The sequence below is a fragment of the Myodes glareolus genome, chromosome X, assembly GCF_982192425.1.
Source record: "Myodes glareolus chromosome X, mMyoGla1.1, whole genome shotgun sequence".
NCBI classification, from domain to species: Eukaryota; Metazoa; Chordata; class Mammalia; order Rodentia; family Cricetidae; genus Myodes; species Myodes glareolus.
The window spans coordinates 16,548,984-16,572,138 of NC_142053.1; the positions used below are offsets into that span (position 1 = coordinate 16,548,984).

The following is a 23,155-nucleotide window of genomic DNA, read 5'->3' on the forward strand; positions in this document are numbered from 1 at the left end:
GAATCTTTTCTTCAGACCTTTCAAAATGCACAATACATTATTGCTCTGTGCAGCTACCCTGCTACGTGGTAGCACTTCCGAGTTCTCTTCCCATTCTACTCATCTTCCGTAAGACTGTGCAGTACCTCTCTTTCTGCGCCAAATTGAATTAACTTAACATTATGGTCTCCACTTTCATTCATGGTTTCACAAAGGGCCAAATTTTATCTTTTTGATCGTTGAATAGTATTCCATAGTGAGTGTTTCTCCCAATTTCTTCATCTAGTCTTCAGCTGATAAGCACTAAAGTTATACCCCTGTCTTCACAATTGTGAACTAAGTTGCAATAAACATTAGAATGCAGATACTACTTAAATTACATTGCTGGTTTCATTTCCTTTTGATGTGCATTTGGTAGTGAAACTGCTAGACCATAATTATAATTCTATTTTAAAATTGTATTTACTATTATGTGTAATATGTTTGTTTATGACATGGGGGAGCTGCTAAGGTGCACATTTGAAGGGTAGAGAATGACTTTCAGAAGGCAGTTCTTGCCTTCCAGCACAAGCCCCAAGAATGGAAATTTTTGTCATCAAGTTTTCACTTCCAGAACTTCTGCTAGGAGAACCATCTTGATGGCCTCTTTTAAAAAATTTTGAGGAGCATCCATGGTACCTTCTGTAATAACTGTACTGATTTATATTTACCAATTGTGTATTGGTTGTTTTCACATCCTCAGTATTTCTTCTTATCATATATCTTTTTGATAGCCATTCTTACTAGATGGGAATGATATCTCAATGTGCTTTAAATTTCCATGTGCCTTGTAACTAGTGATGCTGAGCCTTTTAATATACTTATTTAACAGTTCTTTGTCTTCTGAAAAATGCCTTTAGTTACAAATCGAGTATATAAGTGTAACAATGGTTATATATATTATTAATGGTATATATATAATATATATATATATATATATATATATATATATATATATATATATATATATATAGTTGAAAGGAGGATTGCTTGTTGGTTCCTGGCTGCCCGGCCAGCTTAGACCTGAAATAATCACACGGAAACTGTATTAATTAAATCGCTGCTTGGCCCATTAGTTCCAGATTCTTATTGGATAAATCTTACATATTAATTTAACCCATCTCCATTCATCTGTGTATCGCCATATGGTTTCCCAGCAAAGTTTCGGGATCTCTGACTCGGGCGGTGGCTCAATGACATCTCTCTGACTCCACCTCCTTTCTTCAGAATTCCATTTAGTTTTCTCTGCTTAGCTTTGTACCCCTATAACTCTGCTATAGGCCCAAAGCAGTTCCTTTATTAATCAATGATATTCACAGCATGCAGAGGGGAATCCCACACACCTCCCTTTTTCTATTTAAATGAAAAGGTTTTAACTTTAACATAGTAAAATTACATGTAACAAAACAGGTATCAAGCAAGAATTACAGTTACACTATTTATATCTACTTTATTTCTTGTCATAATTAAGGAAAACTATATTATTACTATTTTTTCTTCAACTCCATCAAAGACTCCAGAAGGATATAATATTACCTAAGTAAATAGGAAGTGCATTGTAAGCAACTTCTAAAGCTCTAGAAAGTATAAAGACATCTTGCTGTCTGGACAGTCACCCAAAGTTCTGTACCATTGTGGCATCCATCTTCAGTCTACAGGCCCATAGTATCTGGCAGACTTTTCCATGAAACAGGAAATTTCAAAGGCAGTTCCACCTATATTGGCAGTTTTCAGTCACTTTCTTCTGTGTCCTGCAGAATGTCTGGCAGACTCTTTCATGAAGCAGGAACCCTGAAGGATCATCTCACCTTTAGGCAAGTTCAGCAGTCATGTCTCTGTGGGTTCTGAATGTACAGTTCATCAAGCAGTCTAGACAAGAACAGTTTTTTGCCCAAATGGCTAACCAACTCCATAAGGAGCCTCTTCAATGCCCATCTTCCTCTTGAAGTAGCTTGGTGCTGCCAAGATCAGATGTGTCTTACTGCCATGAAAGAAATATACGTATAACAAAGTTGACCTAAAACTTATATAAATAAACCAAGATCTATACCAATGCAAAGTGTTTATCCCTTATAGCATATCCCCCTTTAAATGCAAAGAAACATTTACAAACAATATGGGTATAGTTCTGTCTAAAGTTCTTCCTGCTGTTTATTGGGTGAAGGAATTTTTGAGGGTATTCACAGAAACCTCTCGGGGGGGTCATGATCTATCAAATCATATTATCCTGGAATGAATCCTCAGGTTCTCATCCTCTGTGGAAACAAAAGAATAACTTCCAAAGCAACATATCCTTAGACCCAAATTCTGAAGTCAAGATACTTTTATAATATACATGCAGGTTTAGCTTAGCAACCCATACAATGAAATGTCTCTCTGTACTTAGCTCCTTCACAGTCAAAAAATTCAAAGGTAACACAATAATAAACAATCCAGACTCTCTGAATTTTCCATAACTATGTGGCTTTATTTTTCTTTACTCCTTTTAGTCTATGACTGTCTTGCTCTGTCTCTTTAAAGACTTTTTTTTAACAATTTACTTTTTTTAACTCTTTATGTTCTTTTTCTTCTCTCTCCCAAACCTATGTACATTTATCCAACACTGTGACTCATTTAGAGTTTTTTATGTCTGAATCTGTCCTTATTGCATTTTCTGTAATTCTTTACTGTCTTGAAGAGCTTTTAAAATGATAAGCAGCTTGGCTGAAGCTGCTCTGGATGCTGGCTCCACCTCTCTCCACTTTCAAAATGGTGGAAATACCATTACTGCCAGCTCTGGAGCCGCCAGGTAAGAGCCACAATCAGCACTTTAACTCTGAGAATGAGTGTGCTGCAAACAAACCCTTTTTATCTGAATAATAGCTAAATATGCCCTGCAGCACACTGCTTGGCCTTGAAATATCTGTGTGTGGCGGCAGGAATCTGCCATGCTCTCCTGCTTGTGCAACCCTTGCAATCCTGATCCTCACTGCTTCTGCAGGTGGGGGGGGGGCACTGAGCTGGTATCAGCTACTTTCCTCTCAACCCTGAGTGGGCACACAAACACCCGGGCTCACAAATGCCATTCAGTTGCTCCATAGCCAGAGTTTGTGCTGGTAGCAATATATATAGTATAAAAATCATCAATCCCTTTTCAGATGCATAGTTTGTACATATTTTACCCTATTCTGCAGGTTGTCTCATTTTCATTTCCCCATTCATTGTACAGAAGCTTCTTCCCTGGATAGAATCCCCCTTGTCTGTTTCTGCTTTTGTTTCTTCTTTTAGGCTGTTAACCGTAAAGCTAAAATTTTGTGGCTACGCCAATATCCTGAACGCCAAGCTCCTATGTGAGCTTATAGTCATTTCACAATTTCAGATATTATACTTAAGTCATTAATCGATTTTTAGTTATTTGTGTTTCTTTTGTTTATGAAGTAATGAGTGATAGAGGTCTGGTTTCTTTCTTCTACACATGCATACAAAATTTTCTCAGCACTCTTTATTGAAAAAACTGTTCTCCAATGTTAGTTTATAAAATTTTTGTAGAAAGAAAATTATCTTTTGGTATATAGATTTACTTCTAGGTTTTCTCTTGTGTTTCATGGACCTTGTGTCTCTTTTCATACTTAGCTTTATTTTAAGGTCTGTCAAAATAGTACCTTTAACTATTTTTTTCTCATTTTCTTTGAATTATGGAGAGGGACAGGTATATTTGTATGGTTCAATACAAAATTCTACCACTTTTTTTCTAGTTCTGGAAAGAATATTATTGATGTTTGAGGGATATTTCACTCAAAGGACAGATTATTTTTGGTACAACAAAATAATTTTTAAAATTATGTATGTGTGTTTCATCTGCACATATGTATGTATACCATGTATATGTCTGATGCCCATGACATTTAGAAGAGGGCTCAATATTTCAGCTGTCATCTACTATGGCACATGCTATAAGTCAAACTCAGATCCTCTACAGGAGTAGTAAGTGTTCTTAACTACTGAGCCATTGCTCCAGCCCCCAAATTAGACATTTAACAATATTTGTTTTTTCAGTCTGTGAATGTAGATGCCATTCCATTTTTATATAGATAGATCTCTTTAATTTTTTTCATCCATGTTTTCTACTTCTAATTGTAGATTACATTATCCTTATCTTGGTTTGTGTATTGCTGTGATGAAACACCATGACCAAAACAACTTGGGAAGGAAAGAAGGAAGGAAGGAAGGAAGGAAGGAAGGAAGGAAGGAAGGAAGGAAGGAAGGAAGGAAGGAAGGAAGGAATTTGTCTTACTCCTCTACAGCACTGTTTATCATCAATGAGTCAGGACATGAGCTTCAATAGGGCAGAAACCCATAGGCAGGAGCTGATGCTGAAGCTATGGAGGGGTGCTGATTACTGACTTGCTCACCATGGTTTGCTCAGCCTTCTTTATTATAGAACCCAGGACCAGCACCCCAGAGATGACACTACCAAACATTGGCTGGGGCCTCCCATATTAGTCACTAATTAAGAAAATACCCTACAAACCTCCTATAGCCTGATCTTACAAGGCATTTTTTAAATTGGGGTTTCTTCCTCTCAGATGAATGTAGCTTATAACAAGCTGACAAAAAAAAATAAATAAAATAAATCACATCCTTTTTGGTTAATTGGATTGCCTTCATTTTATAGACAAGATTCTACTATGTAGCTGAGGCTGATCTTAAACTCATTATATAGCATAGACTGGATTTGAACACGTGCCTCAACCTACCACATTGTCATTTCTAATAGCTATTTTTTTTGGCATAGACTCTGGGGATTTTTTTTTTATGTAGGAGTGTATCTACAGATAGTAAAACTTTTGATTTCCTCTTTCTAGTCTCTTGCCTATTTGTTTTCCAGTATTGAAGGGGGATAATGAAAATGGGTCTCCTTATATTTTTAGAAGCTGTCAGAATTTTCCAATTCAAGATCATGTTAGCTCTTGTCTTATAATATATGGTCCTTATGTTGTTGAACCTGTTCTTCCTTTGCCTAATGGTCAGTGTTGTTATTATGGAGGAGTGGTAACTTTTCTCTCATGTCTTTTCTGCAATCATTGGGATGATCCTATGTTTTGTTTTCTTTTGCTTTTTATTCCATGGTTGTTGTGATTCCCGGTTGTATCTTTGTGAAGAATCCCATTTGGTCATGGTCAATGATCAATGACCTTGCTTAATATACTGTTGCATTTATTCAGTTTGTTGAGATTTGTTCCTTATATGTCTGTGCAGGTTTACTATTTCTTCTTCACAATTCTGTTTTGGTAACTTAGATGTGCCCAGGAATTTGTCCTCCCTTCTAGTTCTTCAACTTTATTAGAACATATAATTATTCACAATACATTCCAAAGATAATTTACATTTCTAGGATGTCCATAACAGTATTTCCCTTTTCATCTGAGTTCATTGATTTCCTTCTTTCCTCTTATTTTAGGGTTAGTCACTTCTGTTTTGTTTAGAAAACTAGCTCCTTATTTTATTGATCTAGTATGCATTTATGCATATATATTTATCTTGCCTTGTCACACATTTCAACAAATTGCTTTCATTTTAAACTTTGCTGACCAATGTTAGTGAGGAATGAGACCTTTGAATCATATAATTTTTATATACTGACAAAAAATAACCCATTAGCCTCTGTAAAGGGGCATGTTTGTTTTCCTTTATTTCTAGCTTATTTTTAATGTACTTCATTTTGAATTTTTGTTTTGTTTTGTTTTGTTTTGTTTTGTTGAGATAACATCTCTCTAAATAACTCTGACTATCTGGGAACTTACTATACTGAACATGCTGGCCTCAAATTCAGAGGCCTCTGCCTCTTGAGTGCTGAGATTAAAGGTGTGCACCAACAGGCCCAGCTATGGGTTTTGTCTTGTTTTTTGTTTTTTGGAAATTATCAATAATTTTTGAAAATTATTTATTTTACATTATATAGACTGCCAATGCTACCACCAAGAACCAACAGCTATCTAACAAAACCCCCAACACTCAGCTTTGTTTTTAAATTTGAACAGAGTGAATAATCCATTGCATGGCACATCTTCATGGTACTGGAAGATACAGGATGACCAGTACAAAGCTGTCAGTGAACTATGGAACTAAAACATAGTACCTGGGCCCTCATTGACAGGCCTAGTATTGTTCTAGTTTTTATTGATGATGAACTGTGGAGAAAGGGCAATATATTGCCATGTTTGTGACATTAACCTAAGGTAAATTAAAATGCCATAAACTATCCTGGACTATAAAAATGACATCAAGAATTTTTTAACAGTATGAGGCAATAAAAAACAGTCCTGTAGTCACAGTTATGCATAATTTGAATTTATTTTCAAATGGTTGCTAATTACCATGTGTATATTTTTCATTTTTCAAGACAAAGTTTCTCTATGTATCCATGCTTGTCCTCCAACTCACTCTGTAAGACCAAGCTGGACTCAAAACTCAGAGATCTGCCTGCTTCTGCCTCCCAAGTGCTGGCATTAAAGACGTGCATCACCATGTCTAGCCCTATGTATTTTCAAGTCATTTTGAGTCATGGAATTTTACAAGATCTATTTTAAATATCCCTCTATCTCTCTTTTTTTATTTTTACTGTCATGGTTTACAGCACTGCAGCCATTTCATCCTGCTGCAGACAGAAATAAAAAAAAATGAAAGAAGAAAAAAGGTTTCCTAATAACCAAACTTTGAGGAGAACATTGAAATTCATCTGTATCCCTAATTTGGGGTATAATTTATATTCTTCTATATTAGTAAAATACACATAGGCCTATATTATTCTTGGAAATTGATTCCAGATGAAAAAGAACTCTGAAAATGAAAGACTGTATTTTGACCTGATTTTCTGGTTACTTATTATCAGAAGAAATCCTTCAGTGAAGCTTCATTCATATATAGCTTCTCATTGGATCTTCAGTCAGGAGCATAATTAACAGAACTGGTAGGCTATTACATCATTTTATAAAAATAAAGCCAAAGGATTCAATTGAAATATTTAGTTATTTGGACACACAGAGACCAGGGTATAATTGTGTGCCTGTCTTTCTTACAAGGAACTCTCTTTAGTCTTACTTCAGTTTAAGCACTGTTTTGTCTTTCTTTTTTTTCAGATTTTTTATTTTATTTAATTTTTTTCAAAAAAGAAAACAAACTATGTTCTTTTTTATTTTACATACCAATCAGAGTTCCCACTCCCTCCCTTCCTCCCATCCCCTCCACCTTACCCCACCACCACCCCTATCCAATCCTCAGAGAGTGTAAGGCACATTGCTTTGGGGGAAGGTCAAGGCCCTCCCTACTACATTTAGGCTGGGCAAGGTATCCATCCAAAGAGAATGGCTTCTCAAAAAGCCAGTGCAAGCAGTAGAGATAAATCCTGGTGCCGCTGCCGGTGGCCCCTCACTCTCCCCCAGTCATACAATTGTCACCCACATTCAGAGGGTCTAGTTTGGTTCTATGCTGGTTCCTTCCCAGTCCAACTGGAGTTGGTGAGCTCCCATTAGCTCAGGTAGACTGTTTCAGTGGGTGCCCATCATGGTCTTCCATTCTTCAGCTGAACTTTGGGAGCTCAGTCCCGGGCTCTGCTGTGGGTCTCTGCCTCTGTTCCCATCAGTTTCTGGATGAAGGTTCTATGGTGATATTTAAGATGTTTATCAATCTGACTACAGGGCAAGACCAGTTCAGGCACCCTCTCTTCTATTGCTTTGGGTCTTAGCTGGGGTGGTCCTTGTAGTTTCCTAGGAGTTTCCTTAGCACCAGATTTCTCCCTTATCCCATGTCTCCCTCGATGAAAATATCTTTCCTTGCTCTCATCTCTGTCCTTCCTCCATCTTGACTATCCTGTTCCCTCAAGTTCTCCTCTCTCTCCCCTTCTCCTCTCCTCTTCCCCTTCCACTCTTCCTTCTCCCTCCACTCCCATGCTCCCAATTGTCTTTCTTAAATTTTTTTTAAGATTTTTAAAACTTTATGTGTGTGTGTATTTTCCCTGTGTTAATGTATGTACACTACATTAATGTGTTGTGTCCACAAAGTCAGAAGAGTGTATTACATCTCCTGGAACTGAAGTTACATATAGTTGTAAACCACCATGTGAATCCTGGGAACTGAACATGGACCATCTGCAGAGGTAGCCAAAACTTTTAACTGCAGAGCCATCTCCCTAGCTACACTATTTTGTCTTTTTTTTTTTTTACCCTCTTTTGTCTTCTTCCCTCCCCTTCTCTTCTATGTCTTGAAGATTGGGTTTATCAGGCTGGGGAGATGGCTTATTTGGTAAACTGCCTGCTATATAAGCATGAGGCCCCCATGTAAAACCCTAGCACTGGAGTTTGATTGTCAGAGATAAGTAGATCCCTGGAGCTTAGTGGTCAGCAGCCTGATGAACTACAGGTATAATACAAGAACCTGTTTCAAAATAATTGCATAGAGAACAAGCATGGAAGACATGTAACATCAATTTCTACCTTCCAGCATAATCATCTGCACATAAACCCATAGGCACATGTGCACACACCCACATGAACATGCCATGTAACACTCACACATGCACACTAGAGTTATCTCTAGGCTCCTTTCCTCATTATATCACTTGCCGTTTCTCCCCTTGGAGGCAAGTGCTGACCTCTTCTGTCTCTCCTCTGAAAGAGCCTTCTATTTATTAGGTAGATGCAGTGCCAGAATTAATCCTCTTTTGAATTTGTACAAGGCAGCTTCAAAGGTCTCGTTATATGACATTGCACTTCACACATATTTTCATCATATATGTGTAAGTCAATCCTATAACCCATGCCTTATACCAAGAACTGTCCTTAATTATCTTAGTCCAATAGCATTTTTGCATAAAATATGCCTCTTATCATGAATTAATACATTTGCTTAGATACAGAGTACAATTTGTTGATTCTCTTTTCCTCAGCTTCTTCCTTACCATGCTTTGAACTCAGTAATAATGAAGTTTATTTGCCTCAAATATACCCTTGGAGAGAATATCAAAGCTCTGGATATAATAATTAGTCCTGGATTTTGAGATCACTGATGTAAGAGAAGCCAATCTGGGGAATATAGGTAGTTACCCTGTCATCCCATGGGTATAATTTATATTTTAAAATTCCATTTACTTATCTTATAAAAGAGCTGAAACTCTGATTTTAATCTAGTCACGATTTTCAATAGGCTGGAGAATAACTGACATACACAAATCAGACCTGCTTAAATAACCTGCACATTTTAAATCCAGAAAATTAATTCTCATTAGAACATGGCTCAAGATTAGATGAATGACCCTTGCGAGTGACAGTAATTGCTAAACTAATTGGAGGATTAGTCTGCTGAAAATGTGCTGAAAGATAGAAGGGGGAAAGAGGTCACTGGGAGCACTGAAGAGAAAGGAAAACCTGTTAAAATATGATTATTAAACTTGCTGAAAAAAATCATGTTTCAGGGCTGTTAGTGATGCTTCTGTTGTTGTTCACATATAAATCTATAAACTGTTTTTATTGTCTGCTTTTTAGTTTTTTATTTCCTACTTTAAAAATGTCATAGGTGCCGTAAGCAAAATCTATTGAGAACAATGGCTTATACCGGGATCTGTGATGACAGTCCTTGCTACCCAGGTTTAACATTTCCAGTTTTTGTAGGAACCACTTCAGTAGACAATTTTGCTCTCCCTAGATCCAAAAGAATCTTGCTGCCTACCTAAAAATATGTTGTGGGGGCTAAATGTGTAAAAAGGACATTTACAGTCTACATGGTAGTCCTGAAAGCTTCTCATCTTGCCTAGATACAAATACAAATGTAACACTGTCACCTTGCAGTGACATCATAGCTTAAACTACAAGAGAATGGGGGTGTGGTGGGTGGATGAGAGCCCTGTTATTATGTTTGCTAAATGACTTTTTTTAATTATGAAGGTATTTAATCTTGGTGCATCTGTTCTAATGCTGGAGATGTGCTTATAGAGCCTGGCTGACAAATATGCACAGAAATCTTAAGCTCTGTTGTTTTAGGTCATGGGTTTTGGTTGCAAAGCTATAAACCATAGCCCTACTGGCATCATTTTAAAGGAGCTGCTCTTCTAACCCACATCTCCTTTAACCAAGCTTTACCTCCAGCAAGCCAAAGACTAAGCTGTCTCCTCACTTTGCCATTGTGACTGAAGCAACACAGGGCAGAGCTACATCTGTAGCCTCTAAAAGAGAATAACGATGTACACTATTCTCAAGTTCTGTGTTTTGGGACAGACTGGCACACCATTAAATTTTGTGTTTATTTGTATATGATTCCAGTATTACCCATTGTGCCTTAAAATGTCTATATTGAGACCTTATCTACCTTGATAGGAGCAGCTGACCCTTAGCATCCTTGGCTGAAAGAATTGTCTAGTGTGTACTATTGATGTATGAGGGTTTTAAAATGATTTATTTATATTTGATATTTTAACCTCCAAATAATTATTTACTTCTGAATAATATGAGTAAAGTGGGTTTGGAAAAAGAAGTTTTAGCTATTACTCTTGGATCTGTGTATTCTCTAAACTTCAATCCCTCATTCATTGGCCAAAATATGATAATAACTAGCTAGTATGAACTACATATAGATAAGAAGTTTAATAGTCACCAAAAAGAAACAAATCTTGAATTTGTAAAGGAATCAAATACAAATCACCAACAGAGAAGGTCTTTGAGACCAATTATTCCATGAACTAAATATTATTTATCTGGAAAATGTGTATGAACATGAGAGGTAAACAACATTTAAGAGAAGTTAATGCATTAAAAGTTATTAGCTGAGCAGTGATGGTGCACATACCTTTAATCCCAGCACTCAGAAGATAGAGGCAGGCAGATCTCTGTGAATTCAAGGCCAGTCTGGTCTACAAGAGCTAGTTCCAGGACAGACCCCAAAGCCACAGAGAAGCCCAGTCTTGAAAAAAACATAAGCTATAAGTTCCAAAGTACCTTTTATTTTATACTCATATTAAGTAATTTCATAGGAACTATGCAAGAAATATGTGACTCATATGCACATTCTGATAGCAGATACTTATCTATTTATCCACTGCCTTTTAAATATAGGGCACAGCTATTGCTGCCTTCATTCAGTGCTTCTTTTGTGTTCACTTTGGTGCCTTCTTTCAGGGAACCAGTGTGGAGGCATCCACAACCAATCAAAGGAAATTTGTTCCTTGATATCCTTTCCACCAGGTCTCCTCAAAATAGGACTTTCTCGGCCTGGGCCAAATACAATTTCCGTTATTGATATTGCTTATATGTACTGAAGAGATGCAATTGCACCCTTAACTTCTTTGTTGGACTCCTCTGCATAAAATGGGATGCTAACTGTTTCCACATTTTAATAGAATCAAGCCTCTTCTGCCTACTCATTCTAACACAGGATAAAAATGACAGTGTCACACACAGAGAACAGAACACTCCTTTGGTTGCTTCAACGTATTTTTTTTCTTCTCATTTTTGGCCTCATTTTCTTCTCTGCTGAGCTTTTGAGTCCAAATTTAGTAGAGATGACTAAGAAATTGTCAGGATGTGACAGAGCATTCAGTTCATTGAGTCCTTCCTTGCCATTTTCCGATAGTTGTAACAATTGCCAAGACTTCCTCTTAGCGTTGTAGGTGCCACATTATTCTTAACAGCTGTTAAATCACTCATGCAAGATCTGTCCATGCAATGACAGCCTCCTTTATTCTGTGATGTAAAGGAAATTCCCTGCAGACGTTTTGGAAACTGATACTCTAATAAGTCAAGTAATTTTCAGTATTTAGTCTCGATCACTGAAATCCAACATTCATACTAATCAACTGGTCTACCCTGAGCTTAGGGGATATGGCAGGATAGATTTTGAAATACAAGTGTGTATCTCCCATGCATGGGTACCATGCCAGTGATCTAGGTAGAGCCTCTGGGTGTCGATATAGATTTAATCAGTTCTGATTAGAAGAAATCACGTGTGATCCAAAGAGGAAACATATTTAAAGTGGATCTTGAGGGATGAGGAGAAAACTAGGAGACAGAGAAAAAGAAGGATGAGTTACTTAACAAGAAAATAGCATTTGGAAAGGCATGGAGGACCAAAGATTGGTGGTGTCTAAATAGGAAACAACCAGTCATTAGTTGCTTTTATTATATGCGAGGTGAAATCATCCAAAGTTTATGAGGAAGGGAACCTTACTTTAAGAAAACAAATGCATGAGGAAAATAGGGAAGACCAATTATGAAATCCTTACAGTAGTCTGCTGAAGAGATCCTAAAGTCATATACTTACCGTAAGTATGCAAGGTGATGGCTATGGGAACATGAAGTAGAGAGCATATGAATGAATGCACATGTCCCCTGGGTTTAAGTGTGAGAAGCTGCAACTTGCTTGATTCTAGATAATAAAGAAGAGTGAAAAGGTAAGTTGAGGATGGGATAAGTGTTGACCTGTGCTTCAACCATTATTTTTTTTTATTTATGAGTTCAATTCTTTCCCATGCTTCAAGACTCAGATATAATGATCTCTTCTGTCTATCAAACTGTCTTTAGTGTCCCTGTCAGAATTAGGTCTGACTTCCTGTTCTCCCCTCAGACAATATATATATATATATATATATATATATATATATATATATATATTCTGAACTTTCTGTATTGCTAGCAGTACATACATCTTATGTGATAGTCATTTGCCTGATCACTTCAGATATAGAGAAGAGTATGTATTAATTATCACTGAATTTTTTAGTGTCATTCAGATATGTAATAGACCTGCTGAAAATGTATATAAATTAATGAATAATCGCTGCTATCACACATAATGCTAAACACGCATGGTATGTTTGGGAGACTTAACTTAGGATACATTTTGGTCCCATCTACTCATTCTATAGTCAGGAATATTTTCTTGATTGATTTGCTGTGGGACAATGGTCTTGTACCCTGTCACTTATATTGTTCTATAAAACACTTATTGGCTAGTAGCCAGGCAGAAAATATAGGTGGGGTGACCAGACAGGAAGTAGAGGCAACCAGAATAGCAGAATTCTAGGAAGAGGAAAGGTTCAGTCTGCAGTCGTTACCCAGACACAGAGGAAGCAAGATGAGAAGGCTTCACTGATAAAAGCTACCAAGACACGTGGCGAACACAGACAAGAATTATGGGCTAATTTAATATGTAAGAATTAGTTAACAAGAAGCCTATTAAGGCCTACCAGTTTATAATTAATGTAGGCTTCTGTGTGTTTCTTTGGGACTGAATAACTGCAGGACTTGGTGGGCATTTCAGAGGGCCTCTGTTGGAGTTTCCACTGTGTAGTTGGATCCTCTGGGCCAGTGGTTTAAGAGTGTCACCTAACTGGATCATCTGTAGCATTCAAAAGATTTCCCAGAAAATTATTTCTGACATTTTATAAAAGGAAAATCTACTTTCCAAGGAAGAATACTTTATCCAAGTGATGATTTAATTCCCAAGAATTCCAGATATTTTCCTCATCACTAGAGAAAATGTGGAGATTTTTTTTATCAAATATCTTTGTAGACATACTTTGGCTTTCTCTGTGTTGAGAAATCCCACAAAACAGAAATTTTCAGAACCCATAAATAGAACTCCTTTAAGTTTCTCCCATGTGATAGTTTCCCCAGAAGTACATTTCTGCTTTAGTGGGTTGAATTTGTGTGAATCCTGGAAGATCTATGGTGTATTCCTAGACTGAATGAAATAACCTCCAAATATACTTGACCAAGTTCATTCTGTAGAGCAAACAGGGACATCAGACATAGGACTGAATGAGGTAGGTTTTAATAAAAAAGAAAAGAAAATTGGTTACAAGCTTCCCTTTCAGAAAAATGCTGAGAAATGTGTTCCCCTTCACTAAAGTAACTTTTAGATCATTTCAAATCTTGTTGCTTATCTGGCATATATACTGAGCATAGTATTAAATGTGAAAATGAAGGAAAGTAGAAACACAGAGACACTGCTTTAAAAAGACCAGTAGCCTAGAAAACATGCATAACAAGGCTTTTTAAACATTGGGGGAAAGTATCAACTGTTGTTCCTGATAACATCTCAGCAAATTAGGGGAAAGATCTGATAATATCATTGGTATCTATTTTATTTTCCTTGTAATTTTCCACTCCAAGTGACCCTTCTGCTGTTCTATGAATTTTCTTATAGGTTAAAATCTACTGTTTTATTTAGCTTAGAAATGACCACTTTAATATATGTGTATTCCATGTATATGTGCATGTATATACCCAATCTACAAAGAAGGCTGATTTTTGTCCTTGAAACAATCTACTATGGTTAGGAAACTTTCATCTGAACGACCCATTCTAAAGAAAACATGGCACAGTCCAATACATAAAACCACACTTCAGGGTTTAAAGTCCTCTAAGTTATTTGCTTGTTTTTGTTCGTAATTTCTGTAAAATCTTTACTACCATATTGATTTACTTGTGACTGTTAATTTATGAAAATAATGAGGTTAGAGGTAAATTCAATTTGAATTAAGATCCAATAAACTAAAAAAAATCAGTTCTGTTTGCCTTATGGTGAAAAATAAGCTTTTTGGTAGAACTATTTTTAAAAACTAGGCAACCAACATCCTAATACTGCTTTAATATTGAGGCAACTGATAACCATAATATATGATAACCTGAGAATTTATAAAAATCATATGTCAGGTGAGATGGCTCAGCAGACAAAAACACTTGGTACACAAAGCCTAAGTTCAATCCCCGAAATATAAGTCAAAGTGAAAGGAGTGAACATATTTGTTTTCTCACCACCACATGTGAGCCATACACATCACACACCACTCACATACACAGTAATAATAATATAAAAATAAATGCAAACTAAATCTTATTTTCCTTTTATGTATTGTTAAGGGAAACAAGACTCCTATAACAGTTTTATGCTTGTCTTTCAATCCCTTTACTCTTGAATTAGTCCAGCATACATTTATGTGGCTTGTCCAAATCTTCAAATTGCTTACTACAAGGAGTTAATCACTGATCAGCCACATTTTCACTTTGGGTGTTCTCTTAGAAGATAACATAAATTGCTTCATGTTGCCTTTTGTTTTCCAGTGATAATTTGTCCTATTCTAATACAATACCCTTCATGCAAGTTTTAATAAAGTATTATCTAAATTCCTGAAATGCACTTTTCTATCTATTCTTCCTGAAGTTGACACCCTTACAAATACTGACTTTTTTGTTTATTTACTTTTGTTGCAGGAACATTTCACACCTGAATGCAAATTCAAAGAATCAGTGTTTGAAAATTATTATGTGACGTACTCCTCGATGATCTACCGTCAGCAGCAGTCAGGCCGAGGGTGGTATCTGGGCCTGAACAAAGAAGGAGAGATCATGAAAGGCAACCATGTGAAGAAGAACAAGCCCGCAGCACATTTTCTGCCCAAACCACTGAAAGGTAAATTTGATAGCCTATGGACTATGGATTCTGCTAGTTTAAATAATTACTAGTTTAAATAATTCCGTTTCATCCTTTTGTATGTGAAACATAATTCTTACATAGTAGGACATCTATCCATACATTTTCAAGCATTTCACAGCACTAAAAACCATCAAGGCCAAAATGTAAAAGCCATGCCAACATTCAGACATTGACAGTGGCATCTACTCTCATTTTAACTTATCCATATTAACACCTATCTTAGAAGTAAGTACCTAAATTACAAACTGAGGACAACTAAGAACCCTAAATTATACCAAAATGGCTTGGAGAGATTAACCATGGAGTTTAAAATGTATACATATTTAAACTTTGTAGGAAAACCTCTTGGTCAATATAGTCTTAAAAATTTTCATTCACAGATTATTTTTTCAGAGAAACGAAAGAGAGATCTCAGGGTTTCTATTGCAGTGGTAAAACAATATAACCTAAGACAACTTGGGAAACAATAGGCTTATTAATCTTCCACTTCCACATCACAGTCATCATCCATGGAAGTCAGGACAGGAACTCACACAGGACAGGACCTGGAGGCAGAACCTGATGCAGAGAACATGGAGAGATGTTGTTTACTGACTTGCTCCTCATGTCTTGCCCAGCCTGCTTTCTTATAGCACCAAGGTCCACTCAGAACCATCAGCCAAGGGTGGCACTGTCAAAAGTGGTCTAGACCCTCCCACGTCAATCATCAATCAATGAAACACCCCACAGGCTTACCGGTCCAGTCTGATGGGGGAATTTTCTTACCTGAGGTTTTTTCTTCATAAATAATTCTTATTTGTATAAAATTGATATAAAATTAGCCAGCAAAATTGACTACTTATCAATTTTGTGCAAAAATACATCACTGCTCAACTAGAACCTTCTCTTTTTTATTTATCCTCATGATGGCATGTGAATATTAGTATCACAATATACAACATTCCAATTTTTTAAAGCCCTATGGTCTTTAAGTTTTCAAACATTTTAAAAGTTCAGTCTCTTCAAAACGCCCAACATCTCTTTCAAGTTCAAAGTATTTCTGAACTATCTAAAGTCTCTGTAAAATCCCAAGCTCTTTCTAAAATACCTAAAGTCTTTTAACTGTGAGCTTCTGTAAAATCAAAAACAAATTACGTACTTCCTTACTATAAGAAGGAATAAACATAGGGCAGTCACAATAAAATCAAAGCAAAACAAATATTCAACAATGTAAAACGTTCAGTATTTGATGCTTGGGACCAATTTATGATGCTCTTTATTCAAAACTGCCTTGGAAGCAGCCCTGCTTGAAGCTTTGCTATTCACAGCATACACAACTTATCTTCTAGATTCAACCCAGCTCTGCTACACAGCTGGTGCTTTCCTTGATGGTTATTCCATGTTACTAGCATCTCCAAAAATCTTAGCATTTCTATTTCACCTGGGCTGTATCTTCACCAATAGGTTGTTTTGGGCTCTTCTCATCAGATACTCTTACCCTGAACATATGGTCAATTCTCAATGTTTCTCAACTAACCCCTTCAATCCTGGAACTTCTACTTCAACTGAAATTCACCAATGGCCTCTCCTGACCTCTCACAGTGCAAAACCTTATCTATTAACCCTTCCTGTATTCAAAACTAGTAACACCTGGTAAACACACATCATCCATTTTGGCTACCAGCACAAAGTACAGCCTTGGCCACCTTTGAACTGTAGCTCTGTGTGCTGTCCCTAAGCAAACACTTCCCAGTGCTGGTATCTTCTTAATTACATCATATTCGTTAACCCATTTGACAGGTATCAATTGCCCCAACAAAACAAAAGTTTTACATTGGTGGTCTTCATTTAAAATATCAGGTAGGTCCATAGAGTCTTCAATGTACACTCAAAAATTCTCTCTGAAACTTCACAAGCCAGGCTTCCATTATCTGCTCTGGTTTATATTATTTGTTCTCACAACAACTCCCTAAGTTTTGAACAATCAATGGCTTTTCCCGTCCAACATCCCAAAGTTCATGGTCTTCCTTAACACATGCTCAGGTCTGTCACAGCAATACCTAATGATCTGATACCAATTTTTTTTTCAGTTAGGGTTACTATTTGCTGAGATAAAGCATTATTACCAAAAGCAACTTGGGCAAGAAAGGGTTTATTTCACTTCCACTCCACAGCACAGGACATCATAAAAGGCAGGAACATAGAGGCAAGGACTAAAGCGAAGGTCATAGAGAAATGCTGTTTCGTAACTTGTTCAGCCTGCTTCCTTACAGCACCCAGTACCGTCAACTCATTGGTGGCACCACCCACACATAGGCCCTCTTGCATCAATCAAGAATGCCATAAGCAAGCTTATAGTTAAATCTCCTGGGGGAATTTTCCTAATTAAGTTTCTCTCGTCCCAAATAACTCTAGCTTGTGTCAGAATAGGACAAACCTAGCCAAAACAGATATAAAGATTAATTGGTGATAGCAATATTAGAGGGGAGGACATAGACACCAGACAGAAAATACAAACAAAATAGAAGAAATTACCCACCTGAGAAACTGTAGAGGCTTAAAGAAGTAGTGATCCCCTTACACCCACACATATTCACACTTACTGAAATAAGGGTTATATATTGTGTTTTACAACTCATTTCCTGGACCAGAATATCCAAGTTCAGGTTCCAGCTTCATTTTCACTCTCTGGGTGATGGGACTATATTTGTGTTTGTTTGTTTGAAACGAAGTCTCAACTATATAACTGGGCTTTCTTTTTCCTCCCAGTTGGCCTCAAATTCATGATCTTCCTTTCTAAACCTTCAAAGTGCAAAAATATCAGCATTTGCAACCATGCCCCAAAGTTAACTGAATGATTATGAAATAGTCCTTTCCTACATGTGCCTCATGATAATCAGTAAAATATAAGTAAGAAAATTCACTAAGCTACTTAGTGATGCCAGAGCATTCTAGGCTACAATCAGAATCTATCTCTAATTTTAAAAAATGAGTTTTTATATCATAACATTCTTACAATGTGATGCATGTACTTCACAGGTATACGCTAGTACTGTGATGTATAGCCCAATAATAATAATTGTTACCATTTATTTTTCTAAGAATCATACTAATACTTTTAATCTTAGAGAGTTTCATTTAAAGTATGACAGAAATCAATGTTTTAAAATGTGTAAAATTTTACTATTAAACTTTCTCAATGTATTATAGATTATATTTAAATATCTGAGAGCTTTATTAAATGTGTTTTCATTATTCCCTGCATATAAAACCATAAGTGATAGAAATTAGGTATTAAAATACTTTATGTATGACTATATGAGGGCTAGAATTCATTTAATTTAATCTCATCCACATTGCTAAGTGCTTGTATGTTTAAGTTAAGACAGAAACTTAGTAAAAAAACAAAATTTATGTCTTTGTTACTTTCAATGATCAAAATTAAATCTTTTGATAATTAAAAGCTGTTATTGTGTATAAGATAGTTTATATACATATTGCAGAATGACTAAGTTGAGATGATGAACATGAACTTTGCCCGTGGACTTAGAAGATTTAAAATGTAAACACAGGATCTATTGTAGAAATTTGGAATAGTGAAATACATAAAAGGCCTTTTCCACCATCTCTGTACTTTTCAGTGGCCATGTATAAGGAGCCGTCTCTGCATGATCTCACGGAGTTCTCCCGATCTGGAAGTGGGACCCCGACCAAGAGCAGAAGCGTCTCCGGTGTGCTGAATGGAGGCAAATCCATGAGCCACAATGAATCAACGTAGCCAGTGAGGGCAAAACGAGGGCTCCATAACAGAACCTTACGTCCAGGTGCTGTTGAATTCTTCTAGCAGTCCTTCATCCAAAAGTTCAAACTTCTCATTGAGGTTTAACAAACACACAGGCAGAGTTCCCTATTCTATCTGCCATTAGACCTTGTTATCATCCATATTAAAGCCCCATAATTTAGAGTCAGCTTGTGCAAAAGAATGCCAAGCATTATCAATGAACTAAATCTGGAAGAAGGACTGCCAAATTTTCTCATGATCTCACCTATACTTTGGGGATAACAGCAAAAATATTTCACAGCACTAGTGCTGGTCAATTTGATTCCCAACTAAGAAAATTTGAAAAACCACAACTATTCTTTAAAAAAAAAAAACAACAAAATAAAATTAACTGCTTAAATGTTTTGTAGGGGCAAACAAATTCTGTGAACTGTGTTGTTTTCTTGGCTTCATGTTTTCTATCTATGCTTGATTCAAATGTACTCTTTAATATAGAGAAACTGTATGATTTCTGAAATTCTATGGTTCTATCCACTGTGTCACTTAATCCAAAACAACCAAATTCAAGGTTAAATCTGAATTGGCATAGCGAGCTCAAGGTAGCAGTATTATCATGGGTTGTTTTCTCTCTCCCTTCCCTCTCCACCTTTATCCCTACCCCTCGCTCTCTCCCCCATCTCTCTTTATCTCTCTTTCTTTTTGCTGTTAATTAGAACTGTAGTATTCTGGTCAAGTTCTTGTGCTGTACTTTGTGCGTAGAAATTGAGTTGTATCGTCAATCCCAGTCAGTATAGATAAATTGAAACAGGATTATCCTCAAGTGTAGATTACTCTTAATTCCATTCGTGTATCATGTTTATCTATCGTTGTGGCTTCCTGTGTGAAGACAGGAACTGTGGAACAGTGGTGTTGTTTTTTGTGTTGTTCAAATAAGAACTGTGTCATCTGTACATGTCCTTCTGCTCTCGTGCTTGGCACGTGACCATTGTATTATGTACAAGGAAATGTTGAGACTGGTTCCCCCTAAACAACATATATTATACTTGCTACTGGAAAAGTGTTTAAGACTTAGCTAGGTTTCCATTTAGATCTTCATATCTGTTGCATGGAAGAAGTTGGAATCTTGGCATAGAGTTGCATGATATGTAAGATTTTGTGCATTAATAATTGTTTAAAATCTGTGTTCCAAACGTGGACATAGCATGTACAGGCAGTTTTCTGCCCTGTGCACAAAAAGTTTAAAAAGTTGTTTAATATTTGTTGTTGTATACCCAAATACGCACCAAATAAACTCTTTATATTCATTCAAAGAAAAAAAACTTCAATGTGTGTTTATTATCCATTGTATGCCATCAAGTATATTAGAAACTGGATTTAAAAACTAAATTTCATAGATAAGGCCACTAGCTTCAGATAAGCTACAATATAAACATGTTTTCACATGAATGTTCTTTACAGTGTGTCTCTTCATCTTAAACTTTCAGATTGGGCATTCAGAAATCAAAATGTCCAAGGATCTATGGTTTGCCATCCCTTCTGAACTCCCAGTGTCATCACTGTCCCTTTGCCTCACTCCTGTCTTCTGTAAGAAAAAACACAAGACTAAATAGCTAACTATTTCTCCACCTGGGAGAGTAGAAGGAAAATACAAGCCTTCCTTCCTGTGGATGCCTTTTTATCTAGCTCTCTAGACCTGCTGATGTCTTACAATAAAGGCTTTGGGAGTAGTCAACATGGAAAGAATGGTGGCACAACCCAAACAAAGGGGTGTGTTTCAAAGCATATATAACATAGTTACCATGGCACCAAGAGATTTTACAGAGAAATAAAGGTGATGATTCCCAAGATGTTTGGGCGAAATTCAGCAGAAGTTCCTTACCAATCTCATCTGTAGACAGAAGTTTCTGTCCATCCCTGTCCCATAGACATTCAATCCCCAGTAAAGATGCAAAGGCATATATTAATTATAATCTGTTTGGCCTTTTAGCTCAGGCTTATTATTAACTAGCTCTCACAACTTAATTTAAACCAAAATTCTTATTTATGTTTAGCAACGTGGCTTGGTACCTTTTGTCAGTGGCATTCTCATCTTGCTTCCTCTGCATCTGGCTGGTGACTGCATCTCTGCCTTTCCTCTTCCCAGTATTCTCTTAGTCTGTTTGCCCCGCCTATACTTCCTGCCTGACTACTGGCCAATCAGTGTTCTATTAAACCAATATTAGTGACAAGTCTTTATTTTTCCATTGTTCAGAAAAATGGTAAGTTGAGTGGTCATGAGCATATCAGTACTTTGTTGTATCAGTACAAAAAGGGTCAAAATGGTCAGTCAGTAACAAAGTTTACTCTAAGAAGAGTTCTCTTTAAGCTACCTTGATTGTCATTTTGTTTTGTTCAAGCAAAGTCTCACTATTTAGCCATAGCTGGCATAGAACCCACTATGGTAGGCCAGGATGGCCAGGGATTCACTGTAATTCACCTGTGTCTGCTTGAAATTCTTTTTTTAAAAATATTTTTATTATATATACAATATTCTGTCTGTGTGTATGTCTGCAGGCCAGAAGGGGGCACCAGACCCCATTACAGATGGTTGTGAGCCACCATGTGTTTCCTGAGAATTGAACTCAGGACCTTTGGAAGAGCAGGCAATGCTCTTAACCTCTGAGCCATCTCTCCAGCCCCTTGAAATTCTTTTTAACAGTTTTCATTTATTAAAACAAGTAAACAAAGAATTCAAAGAATTCAGAACCCTCTATAAGTAGCTGTGATTGTTCGTGCTTTACTGCATATGTGTGTATGTGTTTATATATACCCCTCACACACATTCTTCATGGCAAAAATATTGGTCCTTTCACGTGCTTTATGAAAGTAAAACATAAAACAACTCTATCATGAAACAAAAGACTGAAAACACTGTTGCTTCTATGACTTTCACACAAATCAGGTTCATCTGGGAGGATCAGAAGTCCCAGATTCCTTGAGCTTACTTTCAGTGGTCCATATTTATAGTAGGGCCAATGGTTTGAAATTCTATCCAGTCCTTTTGTTCTACTAAAGCTGCACTCTTCCCCTTCTTTGAATTAAAGATATGTTTGAGTCCATTGCATGCTGCAGAGTTACCAAGATAAGGAGTTCTGCATAACTTTAAAAAATTAGAATATACAAGGCAGACATTCAAGCCTTATTTTCACAGAGCACCTTAAGAACCACAGTGGAGGAGTGGCCCTCAAACTTTTTGTCAGTCCTAGAATCCCACTGTAGTATACACTTGCTTGGTTTTAAACTGGCTCTGAGAAATCTCCTGAAGTGGGTGGTGGCTGTAGTTTGGAAAAACAATGTTCAGTGGCATAGCACCTGACCTTACATTACCACAGGGAATATATATAGCTAACCCTTACACTGTGTAGAGCCTAGAATCAAATGTGGAAAATATTAGTTCCTTCACGATAAATGCAATTCTGTGAAAACAAAACAAGTTCTCTTCCAACCATGTACCTCAACAGGTACATGTTTTCAAGCATTCATTTCTCAAGTGAATATCTGGAGAGGGTGAATATTTAATAAGAGCATCTTTTCATCTGTGGAGGCTGATTATAATCATTCTGTGCATGAGTGGTGGTAGACTCAGAACAGATAATCACTTTGAATAAATTTCATCCTAAAGTGCCTTAAAAGCCTCATAAGTTGAAGTGCCCTATTTGTGGGTTAAATTGTTAGGTGCTGTCACTAGAATGTTTCAGAAATATCCACCTTTCTACCAACAATCTCATCAAGGAAACTACACATTGTCTATCACGTTTTCAAAATTCTTTCAACCTCTATTCAATGCCAGCTTCATATTTTAAGTATTGATTACAGCAGAATCTCACTAGCTAGTACCAAAACCTAGACTGGGTTATAGTAGTGCAATAAGATAAA

General features: G+C 36.7%; 1 protein-coding gene across 4 annotated transcripts in view; it reads left to right on the top strand.

Moving 5' to 3' along the window:
• Fgf13 (fibroblast growth factor 13) overlaps window positions 1-20,559 on the top strand; it is a 508,789-nt gene extending 488,230 nt beyond the window's left edge. For all 4 annotated transcript variants that reach the window (XM_048457651.3, XM_085684756.2, XM_085684757.2 and 1 more), the window contains 2 exons: window positions 15,258-15,456; window positions 19,101-20,559. In XM_048457651.3, coding sequence (XP_048313608.1) covers window positions 15,258-15,456; window positions 19,101-19,237 — 336 coding nt within the window. In that variant the 3' untranslated portion in view covers window positions 19,238-20,559. The remainder of the gene's footprint in view (window positions 1-15,257; window positions 15,457-19,100) is intronic.
• Window positions 20,560-23,155: the final 2,596 nt, after the last annotated feature.